Source organism: Trematomus bernacchii, unplaced genomic scaffold (genome assembly GCF_902827165.1).
Source record: "Trematomus bernacchii unplaced genomic scaffold, fTreBer1.1, whole genome shotgun sequence".
NCBI lineage: Eukaryota > Metazoa > Chordata > Actinopteri > Perciformes > Nototheniidae > Trematomus > Trematomus bernacchii.
In genome coordinates this window covers 3,361,209-3,381,208 of record NW_022987668.1, presented here as the reverse complement: position 1 = coordinate 3,381,208, position 20,000 = coordinate 3,361,209, and the positions used below count along the sequence as shown (strand labels likewise).

The 20,000-nt window shown below is 37.3% G+C and overlaps 1 protein-coding gene and 3 non-coding genes across 4 annotated transcripts; all 4 read right to left on the bottom strand.

The window, feature by feature from the left end:
- Positions 1-2,173: 2,173 nt before the first annotated feature.
- trnaq-cug lies at positions 2,174-2,245 on the bottom strand. The gene has a single exon. It is a non-coding gene; the product is annotated as a tRNA-Gln (tRNA).
- A 551-nt stretch (positions 2,246-2,796) lies between these two features.
- Positions 2,797-2,868, bottom strand: trnaq-cug. The gene has a single exon. It is a non-coding gene; the product is annotated as a tRNA-Gln (tRNA).
- A 660-nt stretch (positions 2,869-3,528) lies between these two features.
- Positions 3,529-3,600, bottom strand: trnaq-cug. Its single transcript has one exon. It is a non-coding gene; the product is annotated as a tRNA-Gln (tRNA).
- Positions 3,601-9,473: 5,873 nt separating this feature from the next.
- On the bottom strand, positions 9,474-12,956 carry LOC117487250 (homeobox protein Hox-D9b-like). The gene is made up of 2 exons (XM_034135932.1): positions 12,281-12,956; positions 9,474-9,840 (listed from the first exon to the last, which is right to left on the bottom strand). Exons 1-2 carry the CDS (start codon positions 12,954-12,956, stop codon positions 9,596-9,598), a joined length of 921 nt encoding a protein of 306 aa, XP_033991823.1. The 3' UTR covers positions 9,474-9,595.
- Positions 12,957-20,000: the final 7,044 nt, after the last annotated feature.

The following is a 20,000-nucleotide window of genomic DNA, read 5'->3' as shown; positions in this document are numbered from 1 at the left end:
CTCCTGTAACACAAGCTGTATTTCATCTAAAAATCTATTTTTTTCCCACTTTTACTTAAAGAATACTCAGCATGCAACGTATTGGCTATTTTCATTGCATTCTGCACAAGACAATAAGCAGTCTAGGCTTTGGTAATATATCTTGTTTTTGTTTCCGTCTTTGATTTATGCTTTGTATTTTATAGCCATGTAAATCTCAGACAGAACAGGAGCAGAAGTGTTGACTACATTGTAACGCCATTTGCTTTAAAATGCAGTGTTTTGTCATTAGCTGTGAAAGAAAGTGGACTTTTTAAAAGACAAGATGTGGTAAATACGTGTGTGTGCTGCTCTTGCTCTTTTGCATATCATGTATTTATTTTTTGCTATGTTTATAAATGTCATGTTCTTATTTGTTGTATGTGAGGGACTACAGATGGAAATTAGCTCAAAGCTAAAATCCGGCATATTTACACTTGAAGCATTATTTGTCTAAAGTGTTCATTAATGTGCATTGTCCCTATTCAAATAAACGATTAAATGAAATGAAATGAAGATGCTTTTTTTACAATGCTTGATAATTATACGTGTGCTTTTCTCACATGGTGTATGAGATATTTGCATTTTACAGAAGGTGTCCAGGAACTCTAGTCTTCAAGCAAAGAGAATATAGAAAAATCCACATAAGGAAACTAATATTGTGGAAAAAGGCTTGAAGTAAATAAATCAAAAGCAAATTTTAAATACTATTAGAGAAGTGTTGGGAAAATACTGAATGCTCCTTCTATATCAGAGTAGCACGTGATAACAGAGGCCCTACGTAGCTGTGTACGTAGCCGGATGTATGACTACATGGATGACGCTCATGAGACACTGTGTTGAAGTTATGATAGCTATGTTCCTAAAATTATATATCAGCATCTGAAGGACACTGTTCTGGGAACTCTTTGTACCAAATGCTCTGTATGTGATGACTACTTCCATTCTTGCAAGGATAATAAATACATGGATCCACGGCTCTTTGGTACGAACGAAGGGAACCGAGTCGTACTTGGTGAGAGCCGTTCTTTTTATGGTTGGTTCACTGCTGAAGGTTAATCCAATGTGTCTGTGTCACTTTGAAATGATTACTGATAATCCATCATTCCATTTTTATGTCAATAACTGAGTTTTCATATAGAGCTGCTATCATGCTACGAGAGTGTATGACAGCTTCCGGCTCCGGGGAATTCTGGCTACGCGTCACTCTATTCACCAATGGGTAATGTTTAGATGGATTTTAGGAACTTCCCCTCGATTCTATTGGCTCTAACGGTCAAAAAGAGGTGTCAATCATCAAAATCGAACGAGGGGGGCCAGAGATATGAAAATGCACCCAAATGACCCCAGAAGTGGGTTTTATTTTCTAAATCTCTCTAAAAAGGTCAAATGTCACTTGTTTTGCATCAATCTTGATACAGGGTACTTATTATATGTTATAGTGTGGATTCCTAAAGCTTTTAGTCTACTATCCCATCATTCAAGGGTAATTTTTTTCACTATAAGTAATGTTTTTCTTTGGACGGACACTATAATTAACATTTTTTTACTATGTTCAATCTGAATTTACTTTAAAATGAAAAAATTCTATATTGATTCTGACTTTTCTACATCCAACTCACAGATTTATCATTGCTTTGAGAAAAAAGATTATTAATTTACCCCTTTTAGAAGTGAAGTTATGGTCAATTGTTCTGGGAATGTCATTTTCGAGCCTGAGACCTGGAAAACAGGCTCGGGGGCCGGGGCTCAACTGGTTAAAGGAACTTGCTTCCCTGAATGCACATTGTGCGTAGATGATGGCATAACGCATGCTGCTTGAGTAGTAGTTTGGCTGGCTGAGAGATGTAGCAAGTTAGACATTTTTTCTGTGAGTAAAAGTAGATTTCTGGTAATACAGTCAATCATTATCCTGGTGATTATTTCGCAGATAAACCTATTTACCCCGCCCCCTTGAAAAAAAACTCTCTCGGAAAGGAACGAAGCATTAAAATCCGGCTCCCTTCAAAGAGCCGTAATTCCCCTCACTACTCTGCACCACTCCATTTATCTGCATGCACAGTTGTGAGATAATCCACAGTAGAAAAACCCGCGAGCTCAGATTTAATCAAACTACTTCAATAACCCGGATTTAATCTAATCTTCACAATAAATCAGGTTCTACCGAGATTTGAACTCGGATCGCAGGATTCAGAGTCCTGAGTGCTAACCATTACACCATAGAACCACATGAGTAATCGTCAGATAAATAAGTATAACAAACAATAAGAGAATATACAAAAGTGAGGGAAAAGCAAATGATAGGACACAGAGAAGAAGAGATTTTGAGGTAAATATATAAAAAACTCATTTTAAATCATATTAGCGAAGGGGTAGAAAAAAAGGGTTTCCATGTAGTTTTACACAATATTGGACCATTGCAGTCTAATATTAAAACTATACAAATCACCTTTAATCACTTTTATAAATTAATGTTTGCCTTAATATCCCTTTATTTCAGAATCAGAAATACTTAATGTTAAATGTTATATCATGTTGTATATAGTTTAACAAAACAACCCAGTGCCATTTTGTTGTGGGAACCATGCGATGCTACCTTTATATATACAGTCTATGGATGCTACCCTCTGTATCAGCCTACAAAGTACGTCATCTCTGCACCACTATATTAATCTGCATGCACAACTGTGAGATAATGCACAGTAGAAAAACCCACAAACTCAGATTTATTTAAACTACATCAATAACCCAGATGTAATCTAATCTTCACAATAAATCAGGTTCTACCGAGATTTGAACTCGGATCGCAGGATTCAGAGTCCTGAGTGCTAACCATTACACCATAGAACCACATGAGTGACGATCAGGTAAATATTGGCATAATATATAAAAGTGAGACAAAAGCAAATGATAGGACACAGAGAAGAAGAGATTTTGAGGTAAATATATAAAAAGCTCATTTTAAATCATATTAGCGAAGGGGTAGAAAAAAAGGGTTTCCATGTAGTTTTACACAATGTTGGACCATTGCAGTCTAATATTACAACTATACAAATCACCTTTAATCACTTTTATAAATTAATGTTTGCCTTAATATCCCTTTATTTCAGAACCAAAATAATAATAAGAAATGACCCATTATCTTAAAAGTATGGAATATTTATCTAAATATTTGTAATCATTTTGTAAAAATATATAACATTTAAAATACTGAAGATTGTGAGCTATTTCCCCCCAAAAAATACATTTCGGAATTCAGCTTCAACACGACAGCTGCTAAAAATGTTATATCATGTTGCATATAGTTTAACAAAACAAACCAGTGCCATTTTGTTGTGGGAACCATGCGATGCTACCCTCTGTATCAACCTACAAAGTACGTCATCTCTGCACCACTATATTAATCTGCATGCACAGTTGTGAGATAATCCACAGTAGAAAAACCCGCGAACTCAGATTTATTTAAACTATATCAATAACCCGGATTAAATCTAATCTTTACAATAAATCAGGTTCTACCGAGATTTGAACTCGGATCGCAGGATTCAGAGTCCTGAGTGCTAACCATTACACCATAGAACCACACGAGTGAAAATCAGGTAAATAAGTACAAGATCTCCACCTTGCGGACAAAGTCAGTCATTACACATGTTAGGTCAAAGCGACTTTAATGCTGTACTTAAACATATTTAAAGACACTTCTACCTTAGAGTAAATGTACTTCTGCACATAAACAAGGCTCCTTTCAGTAGTTGCCTCCTTCCTAATTCAGATGATGTATACAGACACTAAAAATCATTCTGTAGGAAGCCTGAATAAAAGTCTAAATATTCATGATGCCGTTATTATGGTCTTGTGTTATCATGATTAGATGGGATGTTATTGCAGATGTTGTGTTGGGAACAGCATTTAATCAGGAGCAGTGATTTGATCACCGTCCTTTTTCATTTCTGCAGTACAAGTCCCTTTGTTGTAGTTGATTGCGTCTGTTTCGTTCAATTAAACCGTAGCCTTTCATCGGAATTATAACTTCCTTTATCGTTTTTGTAAATCTATTTGATTATTGACATGTTTTGCCTTTATTGTTCACTACTTCGGCTGCATGTTTCAGTGTGTTCGGCGTGAGATTGGGTCTTTAAATATAGGTTTTTTTACGTTTGTCATAATCAGACGTTAGTAGACATTTCAATGGGTTGATTTGCAAAACCAGAAAAAGGCCATTCTTGAAAATAAATACATTCCAAAAAACGTAATTTAAGAAAGTTAATAAAAACGAATAGGCCTTTTTGTTGTTGTTGTAAATACACGTTTCATTGGTATTTGATTTCTCAGCTTTAATGCAGTTATTTCTTATTGAAAATCAACGTACAATTGACATGGACATAAATACGTAACTGCGTGCGTAAAGTGCCCCGAAGATTTAATGTAAAAATGAGACAAGAATCCTATTTTTATCCAATTCACTGCATGAATAGATAATCATAGTTATAGTGTTGTCCTTTATGATTCGTATGAGGCATTACACCATGGGCCTTTTTGAATGCTGTCAATTAAAGCTATGCAATTTAGGTGACGTTAAAGTAATAGTCCGGATTTTAGAACAGTAAATAATTACGCAAAACATCTCCAACATCAACCCAAAATCCAGACTGAGACACTTCGCAGTCATTGCAAGAAAACAGAAATACATATTATAGCAAATTGTACGATGCACTACAGCTTTTAATGCTGGACATTAAAGTGTAAAATGTAGATAAGACTTTAGCAATAATCCGGATTGCGTGAAACATCCCCAAAACCACCCAAATCCAGACTGAAACGCCTCGCAGTCATTTACGCCTTTGTTTCCGTTTTAACTCCCTATAGTTAAATGTGTGTGTTTTGAAGTCTTGTGGTGTGCAGAGATGTTTGAGATAATTTAGAAAATGAGACAAGCATGATATTTTCATCGCATTCATTGCAAGAAATCAGAAATATAATTAAAAGTGTGTCCTTAATGAAAGCCAATTGTATCATGCATTACAGCTGTAGGCCTTTTGTCGAATGCAGCATTGAAGCTACATGGTATTTTAAATAAAGCCATACAAATAATCTGGATTTAAACCGTAAATGATTGGGTAAAATATCACCAAAACAACCCAAACTCAGACTGAAACACTTCGTAGTTTTAGCAAGAAAACAGAAATTAAAATATATATAGTAAAACCAAATCCTATGAGGCGTTACAGCTGCATCATGCATGTCTATTTTGAATTTAAGCTACATCATATAGATCAAATTAAAGCATTAATCCGTTTTTAAAAAGTGAAGCATTGCGTAAAACATCATCAAAACAACCCAAAAATCCAGACTGAAACGCCCTGCAGTCATTAACGCCCTTGTTTCCGGTTTAATCCCCTGCATAGTGAAATGGTCATGTGTTCTGGGGTCTTGTGGTGAGCAGAGATGTGTACTCTGCAGACAATGACTTTAACATTTCGAGCTGCAGATGAGGCTCCGAGGCAGGAAAGGGTGTCCAATAAAACCATATAAGACTGTCTGGGCTAAATTGCTTTATGGCGGCTCCTCACTCTTCGGTTTGGGGGGGAAAGTCACGTTTATTCTCCAAATGCATGCTGTTGCTTTATGACCCTGCAGCAGGATTATATGGCGGCAATAAAGGAGGGAAGCTGCGAGACTTTGACAAAACAAGGAGGCAGAAAAGTGTCTCTGCGGACTCAAACTCAGACTGCATGCAGCAGAGAGAAGAAACACCTTGACGTTGGCATACTATCATAATACAAAACTATAAAATAAATCCTGTTATTGGGCTATAATCTGATCTAATGTCAGAGATAGTGCTTCATGATAGAGGATAATACTGCCAGAAGAAGACTAATTATATTGAAGTAGGCCTAGTTTTAGTGCAGTACTCCGGAAGTACATTTCTCCGTTTTCTGCACAAATATTAACATTACAACTCCATTAGAGCTATTCTAATCCAGCCAGTAGTAGTATTTGGTGTGTACATATTTGACATGTCATGCAGTAGGCTAATATTACAGGAAAGTAGTAGAAGCTTTTCGTGTGTTTCTCTACTTCCTACATTAAAATATGACGTCTAATTAATATTAACCGATACAAACATATCTTCAAATCCATTAGGCAACATATAACAATATTACCAAACGTGTGCAAACATTATTAGTATTCTAGTTGTAGTAGTTGTATTTTATGTGTATTTTTTACGAAAATTACTAATATACAACTACAGCTGTAATTCAATAATGCAAATATTAATTAAGCTATATTATTATTATATGTTTTTATTCTAGTAGTTTATTACGAAAATTACACGTAAAAAACATCTATTATTGAATAATGCAAACAAGCGATTTGATAGGGACAATATGAATTAGGCTATATTATTATTTTTAGCAGTAGTAGTTGTAGTAGTAGTTTTGTAGTGTTTTATCTGTGCCTGTTTCTCTTTTGCTTAAATAAGAAATAACAATATAACATACAGATAATCTCAACAAGGGATTGGATACGAAAAAAGTATATAATAATATCTATATTTCAGTATTATGTCCGTCATCATGGTCAGCCTGTAACCGATGTGGCACCAACAACCACTCTTTCAAACTGAACACAGTAATAATATAAAAAACAATAATAATAACAACAACACGGAAACCGCGTTAATAACAATGATGACGTCATCCATCTTTTATTTCACTTATTATAAAATCTCCCACGCTGCACTGCGGCTAACTGAGAGCAGATGAAGTCCTCACGTGGTCACATGACATGATGGAGGCTAACATAGCCCGAGCTTCTCCGGAGAGAGTTTGGATAACACTGACACACTGATAATCATTTTAAGACCCCTACTCTAATAATAATAATAATAATAATAATAATAATAATAAACTACTGTTGTCACACACACTACTGTTAGGAACAGTAACATGGCTGTGCGTTATTCTGGATTTAACATCAGCTGTTTACTCTCACAGATAACAATGAAACATAAAGGAGATAACCATCAGATGCTGTCACACCGTGTAGCTTAGCATGACTGGTGTGTGTGTGTGTGTGTGTGTGTGTGTCTGTGTCTGTCTGTCTGTCTGTCTGTATGTGTCTCTCTCTGTGTGTGTCTTTGTGAGTGTGTGTGTGTGTGTGTGTGTGTGTGTGTGTGTGTGTGTGTATGTGTGTACGTGTCTGTCTGTGTGTGTCTTTGTGAGTGTGTGTGTGTGTATTTGTCTCTGTCTGTGTGTGTCTTTGTGAGTGTGTGTGTGTGTTTTTGGAAATGCAGCTTTCTTTAAAATGTAGCTGCAAGACATTTTCCTCTGTCTGCAGGAATGGTGTGTGTGTGTGTGTGTGTGTGTGTGTGTTAAAAGTGTGTTTCTGTAAATGTGTGTATTTGGAACTGCGGCTTTCTTTTCAATGCAGCTGCAACAAATTATTTTCTTTCTTCACAAGGGTGTGTGTGTGTGTGTGTGTGTGTGTGTGTGTCTGAGAGAGGGAGCATGATCGGCCTTGGATTCACATTAACAACAGATATACAATACAGCTACGACAACAATAACAACAAATATTTCTATACATGCACAGTTTATAAAAGAAGAAAAAAGTCTTAAACTTTTTTTAAGGAACAAAATGTTAAAATCAGGGGAGACGGGGGACGGTTGTAACACAGAGAAATGATCATTAAAAACCCCATTGGACACACCTGAAATGTGTATTACATAAGCATTGAAGTCTTTTTTTAAATCATATGTAGCCCATTACATAGTTAGCCTGTTTGTTTTGTATAATTAAAATGCTGCAAACTATATACTTTTGTTTTCAAGTATAAAAAGTATGATAAAACGGTAGCGTATGGAAAGTTATTTAGATGTTTTTCATGCATTTTCCTTTAAATATCCAGCAACACACAGCCTCATTGCACTTTTGCAGGAAAGTTGTTTAAGAAAAGGATTGAGGTTTGAGTTAAAGTTACATATCTTTGTTAAAATAAGTCAACATTGGCTTTTGGTTTCACGTAACTCCATTATCTCCACGGGTTACAAACAATAGATTTTGTGGATTTTATGCAAATGATAGTGTATTTATGACTTTTCTCGCGTATGAAAGTACAACCAAAGATTGCAAACAGCCTGTGCGAGCTGTATGCAATAACATCTTTAACGTTTTGGATAGAAAAAAGCAGATCTTTTGCAACGAACCTCATCATGATTTACACTAAAATGTCCTAATATTTAGCAGGTTAATGCCCTCAAAGGTGTTAAGGGGTCATTTCAATGCATTAGGTTATAGGATCTAAAACCAATCGAGCATCAGGAGTGCAAACTCAGATATCTAGAAAGGACATTTAAATCTGCAATCATTTATTTGTTGTAGTTGTTTTTATTTTTTCTACTTAAGCAGCGGTGTAGTATTTGTTCTTGTACTTAAGTAAAGGATCTGAGTACTTCTTCCAACACTGCGTGTACCTCAAAAAAGAACATTCACTTTTCACCACTCTACTTTAGTTTTTTCACTTTTCTTCTGACACACATTTGATTTGTTGATTTCACATTAAATGATTTCACATTAACATATAGGTACATGTTGTTTTTTGTTAATTGATATGTAAAAATTCACAATTTTGTAAGGATTATATCTCTATCAGCAATGAGACTGAATAACAACAGTACGTCTGGACACAGTGCATGTGTGCTTTGAGTGTTAAATCAAACTGGATCATGCAAAGTAAATATAGTATTTAAAACCAAGAAAAATGTAAAACTAAAGCCAACAAATGGATCAATAAAATGCATTAATTCTCATAGTTTTGTTTGCATTATTAACCACATAAACAGACCTCTTATACTCTGATTATATCTCACCCTCTGTATTTTTTTTGGCTAATATTATTATAATTAAGTATCTATTATTACATATTAGTATTAAGTGTTAGGCTTCTATTTGTTAAGGGTTTCTTTCCCAAAAGTATGCCCCCCCTAATACCAAATATACACTCTATTTCTGTCTTTAACAGACGCGGTGCAGTCCCGTCTGGCACAATGAAAGCAGTTTTATATGAGGACAATAGTTTAAGCATTAAATCATAAAAAATGCAATTTGCATTTTTGGCAGAAAGCACAGACAATTTATGTGAAGTCAAGTATGCGTCAAGTAGTTTCAGTTCTGGAAATGTGAGATATACAGCTTTATCAAAAACAGATGTGTTCTCCAAAAGAGCGAAGTCATTGATATCATCTAATATGTTGTTTTTAAGTTCAGATTTATGGATGTTTTTGTAAATGTTAGCGTTATTTACAAGTACCCCGGGTTAAAGGTTAGCTGTCACATGCAGATGGAAGAGTTCAAGTTCTTAAATTCCAACAAGAAAAGACCAAACGACGTTGCAAAAGCAATATTTTTTTAAACAAAAGTGTTACAACACATCCTGGTCTCCCCCCTGCAGTCTTTTCCACCTCGGCCATGTTAGTTTTCTAGCTCCTGCTACAGATCGTCATCTTGGAGCACTGCGTCTCTTTTCATCATCATCTATCCTGGACAAAAAACATCTCAAAAACTGTGCATCCCGTCACTCATTAGGACCCCTCCTCTCCCGGATCATCAGCTTCTTCATCTTCATCCTCCTGTTCTGGAACCAGATCTTCACCTGTCTCTCGGTCAGGTTCAGCAGCGCGGCCACCTCCAGCCGCCGGTCCCGGGTCAGGTACATGTTGTACAGGAACTCCTTCTCCAGCTCCAGGGTCTGGTACTTGCTGTACGGACACCTCTTCTTCCGGGTGGACTTGGCGTAGATCCAGCTTGCGGCAGGATTATCTGCAGGAGAAGAAGAAGATAAATGGGGGGGGGGAGAGTTATAATTAGTGCAATAAAGCATGAGGATACAGACTCAGAACAGCAAGAAACATGCAGACATTCACTTTAGATGAGCCAAACCATGCAGGTGCTGCAGCATTAGTTTCAAATCAGCTAAAACCCTTTAAGTACTACTTTAAAAAAAAGGTATAATGGCCAAAATGCTGTGGAGGCAAGCTGGTTTTCAGTCGGCAACAGAACATGTGTTTAAAAAAACGAAATGTATTTATTTCAACAAGGACCATACATTAATCTCAGAAAAGAGAAGGGATTAATTATGCCAGATTATAGCTAATAGCTCATTTCCATCTGCAGTGTAGTTTTAGCACCCCATTAACTTTGTGTGAGTGTGTGTGTGTGTGTGTGTGTGTGTGTGTGTGTGTGTGTGTGTGTGTGTGTGTGTGTGTGTGTGTGTGTGTGTGTCATTGACTGTGTGTCAATGTAGATGTGTGTGTGTGTCGGTGTGTGTTTCAGTTTGTGAGTTTATAGAGGGACATCATGATTTGCATTACACAACATATATACACAGCGGCAGCAACAACAATGACCACAAACACACACACACACACACACACACACACACACACACACACACACACACACACATACACACACACACACACTCACATGCAATGCCACTTTACCATGAAATGTTTTGCTTTAAAAAACAGTGACGTTAATTCTGTTGTCAAGTCCAAAATGCTCAAATTGCATGTGTGTGTTGGTCTCGGTGTGTGTGTGTGTGTGTGTGTGTGTGTGTGTGTGGGTGTGTGTGTGGGTGTGTGTGTGTGGTTGTTGGTCTTGGTATGTGTGTGTGTGTGTGTGTGTTTGTGTGTGTTCTGTCTGTCTGTGTGTGTCTGGTGTGTGTTGTGTGTGTCTGTGTGTGTGTGTGTGTGTGTGTGTGTGTGTGTGTGTGTGTGTGTGTTGTGTGGGGGTGTGTCGTGTCTGTGTGTGTGTCTGTGTGGTGTGTGTGTGTGTGTGTGTGTGTGTGTGTCTGTGTGTGTGTGTGTGTGTGTCTGTGTGTGTGTCTGTGTGTGTGAAAACATTATCAGGAACACATTTTATGAGCTTGCAACTTTTGGCTCATTACAAATTAAAAGAAGCCCAGCTCCATAAATAAAGACGGTGTTAATCCATCACATCCTTTATTTATTTTTCCATATTGCTCCTATTAGCAAAACAGTTGTATGAGCACCACGGTTGTTTATGTCCTCATTTCACCCTTTCCTTCATTTCAATAATTTACCATAAAGTGACATTATGTAAAAATAACGTTGCAGATAGGTAGACCTTTAGATAGAGACATGTTTTTGGGAGGACACCAAGCTATAATACATACCGAGTCAAGTCTAAATCTGTGTGTGAGTGCAGGCGGTGTGTTGGTGAAAAGCCAGACTCAATTTTAGAATTATTAAACTGCAGTCTGGAGGATCTGAAAGTGCCTGATCTGAAATGCTTTATCGGCCACTTTAAAATAAAAAGAAACAAAGTGAAGCAGCCAAAAAGAGTGTGTTAGTGTGATAACTCAACAGACAGGACAGCAGCGTTGGGTTGTTACACACACTCATTCTGCAGAAAGGACATCTTTGCTTCTCATATCATTTATTTTTAAGGAACTGCCTTCAGGCTGGCACAGGTGTAGGCCTATGTTTAAGAATAAGTAGAATTGTGGCTATTTAAAATAATGGAAATCTAACAGAAATGTGTATAGGATTTAATGGCCTCTTTACTAAATACAATTGAATTTAGAAACACTTTTAACATATAGCTTAAATGTTCTATGTAATGCCAGGGTGGGAAAAATAATTGAAAATAATAGCAAAGCCAGTATAATATATTTGTATTATTATTACTATTTATGGCATTTGTTTAATTATTATAATATATACTGTAAGACCTGTCTGTCCTGTTTGTTTATTGTAATTCAAGCTTTTTAAAATATTATTTTAAAGGTGATTTAATGCTCTTTGAGGCATGCTACATTATGATACACTAAATTGCTAAGGTCGTTTCTACAGAGACTGTTTTGTTTAAATACGCTTTAAGCCTTCCTGTAATGCAAGATAAATAACTTATTTACGTACATTTTCTGCACACATCGGCTCAGAAAACGCAGTGACAAATTGTTAAATAACAGCTATAGCACCTTAATTATTTTAATGGACAATAAAGTTTAACATTTCCCAGTTTACAAGACATTTATAGGCCTATAAAAGTCACACACACTTACTAGCTTACTTAGGCCACATTCTCCCTCTGTGTCACACACTCAGACACACACACACACACACACACACACACACACACACACACACACACACACACACACACACACACTCACACCTGTGTATTGACACCTCTAAAACGCTATAATAAACATTCCTGAGTTTGGTATATTTACCCGGGTCTATCATAGGATTTTTTTTCTTCTCCTCGTTCTCTTTCTTGGGCTCCGTCTTCTTACCGAGCTCCTCCACGGTGCCAAGCCGCTCTAGGACCACCTCAGCCGGGCTGTTGAAGCTGGATTCCTCGGGGCTGTCGGACGGAAGTGAACTCTCCGGTTTAACCGCCGCATACGTCGGTGTTGGATCGGAGAGGTCACCCTGAGCGGGGACACACCCGGAAAACCCATCAGATGCATGGGACAAAGGGGTCTCCAAAGCCGGGGTCGAACCCTCCCAACAGCGGACGAACCTGCTCTCTGAAGCCGCCGATGATGCGAGGTGCTCGGCGTGATTCTGCTGCGTCCACGGGTGGTGGTGGTGGTGATGGTGGTGGCTCAGGAGGTGTGGATGTGGATGAAAAAGGCCCGGATTGGGCTGCAGCTGCGGGGAAGAAGGCGCAGAGGAAGTGGAGGTGTTGGCCCAGGGAGAAAAGCCATTTAAGCCCGTCTGTTTGTTGGAAAAATGTGAAAAATCCGGGATGGGGGTCCCCTCCTCCTCCTCCTCCTCCGCTCCTCTCCGGGCTGGCTTTCCGCAGCCGGCCGAAGAACCCTGCAAGCCTCCCGGGATGAAATGCGCACCGTACGGCTCCTCAGTCTGGAGCCCCATCATGGAATAATAATTCGTTAGCGACATGTTTATTTTATTATTTCAATAAAAAGACACTTAAGTGCGACTGTAAAACGTTAGATGGGGCTGGTATAGTGGGCTTACATCCTCCCCTAAAATGGTAGTATTTTTTTTTTCCTGCCCTTACCTTCTCCTCGGCTGCTTATTGGTTATTCTACTGATCACATGGTTGGACTGTATTTACCCAGTATAGGAAATAAATCTCATCTTTCTTTTGTGCTCAGAAATGTGATCGTAGCCTCCAGCATGCTGCCAGATGGCCTGACTGTAGCACTATGGCTTTATAAAACTCTGTTCCTGAAACACCGTTTTACAAGCAGAATAAAAAAGTAACAGGGAGTCGTTTACGAGCGAGTGTGTGTGTGTGTGTGTGTCTTTGTGTGTGTTCAGTATAACATGGGCCTAGTCTCTATAGCTTCTTGTGCCAAACCACTTTGTTAATGAAGGCTTTGTGTTTTTATAATTGATGATAAAACTCCTAAATGTCGTTTTAAAGTGTAACGGGATTTAGATTCACAGAAGAGGGATGGACTTCCTTTGATTTCTTTGGTCTTGATCTGACTTTATACGCATGTTTGTGTCTTTCTTGACAGAATTGAGGGAAAACTCTCTCGAAGTTCATGGATGGCGATTTCACGTGAGTTTCTTTTTGCATTTACTAACCGACAATAACAGTATCTTCTTTATTTGCATTTGTGTCAGTGCACTGGTTTTACATCTAAAAGCTGTTATTTGTTTCCTTGCGTACTCAATAACGTATACCTTCTTAATTATGAATTGACTATTTGCCTACTGTTGTAAAATGCATGTAAAAAAGAAAGCATTTTATTTCTTTTGGATGTAATTTGGTTGACACCCTTTTTTGTCCCGTGAAACCCATTAATCTCCAACTTTTGTGAGTTTTAATTTTGACTAAAAACTATGTGTGACTTAAGTTAAATAACCCAATTAGAATACCTGAGAAAATGCATGTTTTGCACCTTGTGATTCAATGGATTCAAAATCTTAATTTGTCAATTGCAAACAGCTACAGCTAATCTTTGCAATACTTCTTTTGCAGGTCCCTCCAACAATGCGATATGCGTAAAATAGAAATAAACAAAAAATAGAATAGACATCAGAACAATATATACATATAACTTTAATATCATACATATTTAGAAAGTCTGAAATACTGAAAACTATGCACTAAAAATCCATATTTGGCCTTGTGCCAGATGAGTTTAATGACTTTGCCCATTCACCGTTACTGTGCCCATGTTTGAGTGTGACAGTGAGATCCTATTGGCTGCAGCAGATAATGGGGGCGGGGCTTAGATTCACGATCTAACATAGACCTTGATCGCTGTCTGCACGTGGGGCGCCACCTGCTGTCCGGATGAGTCAAAACAAAACTTTATTGAATTTATTATGTTGTTTATTTTTGGTTATGAATGCTATCAACATGCCAAGGACTGCAAATAATATTAATAACGTGTCTGTCTATATTTGGCACATGTATTGATGGTAGTTTGTATGTTAAATAATGTCCTTAAATAAATAAAAAATGTTTTGTAACAGCAGCATGTTAACAGACGTGAAATAAAATTACAAATAAATAAAAAATTAACATTAAATACAGTATATTCATATGAGTAAAACATACATGAATAAGTATTTGGAGTACACAATATAAAATAAACAACATCAAACAGTTATAATAGACCAATAAAACCACATGAATACAAATGTAAAATAAAAATGTATAATACAATTATTAAATATAAATGAATAATATTGAACATGAAATATAAAAAACAAACTATACAACCAAGTTTATACACAACATTTATTTTATTTAGAAAATTAAAAAAAAAACATATCTCAGCAATAATATGAAAAACTTAAATATATATGTTTAAATGTGTCTGTGTTGTTAAAAAAAAGAGAGAGAGGCTCTTAAGGTCCATTTTATTGTGGGTCATTAGGTTGAATGCCTTTTAGTTCCAAACAGAAACACAATCCCTCCTTTCATCTCATTTCACCACACACACACACACACACACACACACACACACACACACACACACACACACCACACACACACACACACACACACACACACACACACACACACACACACACACACACACACACACTGAGTTAGTGTGTGAGACAAGAGAAAGAATGAGAGGGACAGCAGACCGTCTGTATTGCCCCAATAAAAGTCATTTATTTGAGGAAATGGTGGTTGTGTTGCGTGTGTGTGTGTGTGTGTGTGTGTGTGTGTGTGTGTGTGTGTGTGTGTGTGTGTGTGTAGTGTTGTGCTTGTTTTGCGGTTCAAGGTTCATTTCCAGCCTTGGACTCACTGAGTGTTTCCGGTGTTCAAAGTCTGGGTCGAGACCCCAAAGTGGAAAGAAAAGAGAATACAAATAAGATTTTACTTCTTTTATTGTATAGTTGGACGTAACCTAGGGCAGCAATCACATGGCTATTAACCTGCTTTTTGATAGCGTTGTTGTGTTTACAATTTAAGCACTCAACTGAAGTGTTAGACTATCTAATGTCCCTTCTGGTGTAATTTTTTTATAGCAGAAGTGATCAAAATGTTATTTGATCACTTCCGTATTAAAGTAACATCCTGTTAATGACCTCAAACTGCAACAAACAAGCTTTAAAATAAGACATTATGAAGCTATGCAATTAAATAAAAATACATTTTATATTGTTTAACGTAGAGGCGGTTAATTCCCAGTCACACTAACCTCTAAGTGTCACATGAAGGTTTGACTCTTTTCTAAATGGAAAATGCATTTTAAACTATGGGAAATTGTGTCGTAAAATGTAAAATGTTAATGTTTTTGCACAAAGTAGAGGATTACACACTATCCCATGTTGAGAAAATGTCACCCAAGGCATTACAAAACAAATAACAGTTCCTCTTTGAGAGATATTGTGTCACACATTTTTTATATATTGTCTTTAAGCGTGGATTTATTGAAACATGATACATGAATATATTGAAATATTGCAATAAATGCAAGGACCCACACATTTAAGTAGAAGATAGAGCATTTTACAAATCACAAAGTAAGGAGGAAAATCCACAAAGAGCCCACAAAAGGAAAAGAACGATACAGAATATTTAAAAAGGAAGTTGCTCGAGATGCTGAAAAACATGGGGCCTAAACCTGAGCCCTGGGGTTCTCCTTTAATGGCAGGAAATAACTGCATTTATCCACTTGTTTTTACTTTGTATGTCTCATTTAGCCTGTCCAAATGGTTGAATGATACAGTTCTGAGATGGTTTCCAATTATTTCCTGATTAAACTCAATTCATAAGTTGAACAAAGTGCTGTACATCAACAACTGTATAAAAACATAGCATAAATACATAAAAAACAGACAGGACATGAAACAAATGTAAAACACGAGACTCTGAAACCAGATCAGAAGCCACAGACTGAGAAACTCTCCTACATGACGTAAAAACAATACAAAACACTAGTAAGATACAAACCCACATTTAAAAGCACAAGTGTCATACCTGGTCTGTAAATGCAAGGGAAAAGAAGTGGGTTTTTAAACGAGATTTAAAAACAGGCAGAGTTGGAGCAAGTCTAACTTGGAGGGGCAATTCGTTCCATAACTTTGGAGCTGCAACAGCAAAGGCTCTGTCTCCTCACTGCTTCAACCTTGATGTAGGGACGACCAGAAGGAGACCTCAGTGACCGTGTGGGTGTTTTAAAAGATCTGCCAGGTACGGTGGGGCTAAACCGTTTAGGGCTTTGTATGCAAACAGTAACATTTTAAATTGTATTCTAAAATTGACTGGTAGCCAATGTAACGAGGCGAGTACAGGCGCAATATGTTCACGCCATGCCTGTCCTTGTAAGGAGGCGTGCAGCAGCATTCTGGACCAGCTGTAGGCGAGACAGGGAAGCCTGGCTTACTCCAATGTACAGCGCATTGCAGTAATCCAGTTTAGTGGATATAAAATAATGATTTGAATCATTAAAATCGCCATTTTTTGTTTATGTTGTCATTTTATTATGTTGTTCATTCTGTATAATGACATATATTGGACTCATGTCAGTGCTTGGACAGGGATCCCTCCTCAGTTGCTGTCTTTGAGTTTATTTCCAATATCTCTCACCACTGATGAGGTTTTTTTTTAAGTAAATGTTTGAGTAAGTTATATTTCAGGTTTCATAAAAGGTTGCAAACAAGTTGAACCAAACACGACAATGGCCATTACATAAGATAAGATAATGCAGGTTAAAATATATTTAATGTTCCCAGTAGAGATCATTTACATGAGGGTGAATCAGACATGGGGTCCAGTCAGTGCTGCTATATTAAATGTTATCAATTGAATATTGCAATATGATTTTATCTGTGCTTTTGTGTCTGTTTTATGTTTTTACGTGTGTATTAAAGTGCTTTTATGGACTTTATATCCTGTCAGTCCATAGCTTTATTCTGAATACGAATCTTTTCTGATAACATAAAGGTATTTTAGATTGATAAGACCATAGATACAAAATAAAATATTCTAGTTTAATTTAAATACTTTTAATCAATTTTTACAGAGACAAGGCACAATATTTGGCTCTCCACATGCAGACATTTTTAAGTCAGTTTAAAGCAGAGTAACCATCACATTTAAGAACATGGATTCTCTGGGATATGTAGAAACAATAATACCTGTTAGTAATAATTTACACACACAATCAAACATTGGGATATTAACTAGTCTATGCTTTAAGAAGTAGTCCTACAAATATCCACTCCAGGAAATACTGTGTGATTTTTTCAAATGTCTAAATTACTAATCTATTTATTTGTATACACATTTTCACATCGACATTAAAGTATGTGGCATGACTTCCACTCACTCGGAGCATGTCTTCAGTCTCGGGAAGAGGGCCCGTCCTCCTGGTCCTCCTCCCCGGCCCTCGGTGACTCTGACCTCGCCCTCACCTTGCTCTACCCTCGGTGTCACAGCCTTTTACACTCGGCCCAGTTCTTCTCATTTTGCTGTTACTGGATCCACTTCCTCTTCTGTAAAAAACCCCACAAACGGGTCATAAACCGGCAGCAGGACTGTGTTTGACCCATGGGAGAGGAGGTGTGAGTCCGGATTTGAGGCAGTGTTTGTGCAAGGGAGGCTCCACTCCAAGCTTGTGCGTAAAAACTGGAATCAGAGGCGCAGAAAACAGTCTTTATCCGAGGATAGTTCACCCCGGGATTCGTTATCGTTAGCTTCGGCTCGGTTGTCCTGGTAGAGAATGTATTTCCCCGGAGAAGGACCCTGCTGACGGGGCTTTAGGTGGCAGCAGCCCCGGTACATCGACAGTCTTACGGAAGCTGTGTTCTCCGTTAAATATGAGCCATAGTCAGACTTTGACAGATATAGGCAGATTGGTAAATACATGGACAAATATAATATTTTTAATCCTAACACGCTTGTTGTAGGTTGGATAATTCTTGGCCAATTATCCAACAAACGTTCATAAACAGGGTCTCCCTCTTTCTCTTTCCACTCGAATTAGTTGTAAAAAACCCAAAAGTAAAGTAATAATAAGCTATTTAAACCGAAAAAGAAACATAGCTAGCTAAATATAAACATTATTTTCAAAATCTCATATTTATCACTTCATTACATTAGTATTCTGGAAAGTGAGCAAAACACAGTCTTTGACCTTGAGCCCAAAATGGGTCTGCTGAGTACAATTAAATACACACACACACACACACACACACACACACACACACACACACACACACACACACACACACACACGCACTATTATGCCATTCGCTAAAAAAAACTCAAATACAAATAGTAAAATTCCTTTTGCCATGCAGCACACACTGATTGTCAGAAGACCTCTTGGATATGTTTGACTTTTAATATGTGTTGCAGGAATTTAAACCTCACAGCTTTTTAGCATTTGTGGAGGTTTAGTTGGGACTAACTTTTCTTTAAAGCACCCATTAAGTTAAGACCATTAGATGGCACCACAATGTAATATTTTAGCAATTGAAATCGTTCAGAATAATTGGAGTTGGAAACAACAACTGGGGCAACAGAGAAACACCTTCACTTCTCAAAAATAACCAGATAACAGACCAACTAAGCAACATCTAAATTAAATATACTATTAAGAAAGGCTTTGTGCTTTCTGTCGGGGAGCTGATTTTATAGCCTGTGAATCAGCTCAGGTTCCTAACTGCAGAAAGAAGACAATATGGCACCTTACACTCGGACGAAAATGGCCAGAGTATTGAACAAATCTAAATCATGGCCTGCAATGGCTTTCTAAAATATATACATCATGAAATAATATGCAAAATGTCTGCATGTGTTAGTTTTGCATGCCAGTACAAGTAACTAGAGATTCTCTGCTGAATAGCCGGGCTTTTTTATTCTAAAAACATTTTTGCCCTGTAACAAAAAGCTCAGGTGTAAAAATCAAAATGGTGGCTAAATAGTATGTTTAGTGTCCTGCTGTTGCTATCACACTGCCATGATTTACTGGAAGACTTACGGACAAAGCCATTGTTTCACCTGTGTAAAATAACATTTGAAGTTTATTTTTCATATGTATTTTCCTCTGCAGGTGGGCTGCACTTGAGCACTGTTATTGGACACAAATGGAGTTTCTCTTGCACAGATGTTCACAGATGTTTCTCTCATAGAGGAGGTAATTGATATGCACTCTGTACACCAACAGATTATTGGCTAGGTGCTTTTGTTTCTGGTGTTTGGATGACTTGTGCCTCTGTTGCAACCATGTGTCATCTTCTGTATAACATTAGGACACGTATTGCTCAATGAACAAACCAGATGTGGCCCTAAAATGTGCATTATGGCCATATTATGTGTATACAGTTTTACCTCTTTCTGTTGTTGATTTTGTAATTTACACTGTTACTTAACGTGTTTTATATATTATCCCCGATTTCACTCTTATTGCTGTTGCCACTTTTACACCTGCATTTCTTATGTTATACTCAGTTTGTCAATGGAGCACATCGCTGTTGCTATAATGTTAAAAAAAACCT

Excerpts from the sequence above, each read along its gene's own strand:
- LOC117487250 (XM_034135932.1), bottom strand. The coding sequence starts at position 12,956 with ATGTCGCTAACGAATTATTATTCCATGATGGGGCTCCAGACTGAGGAG. Across the intron at positions 9,841-12,280 it reads AAATCCTATGATAGACCCGG|ATAATCCTGCCGCAAGCTGG; the intron begins GTAAATATACCA and ends CTTCTCCTGCAG.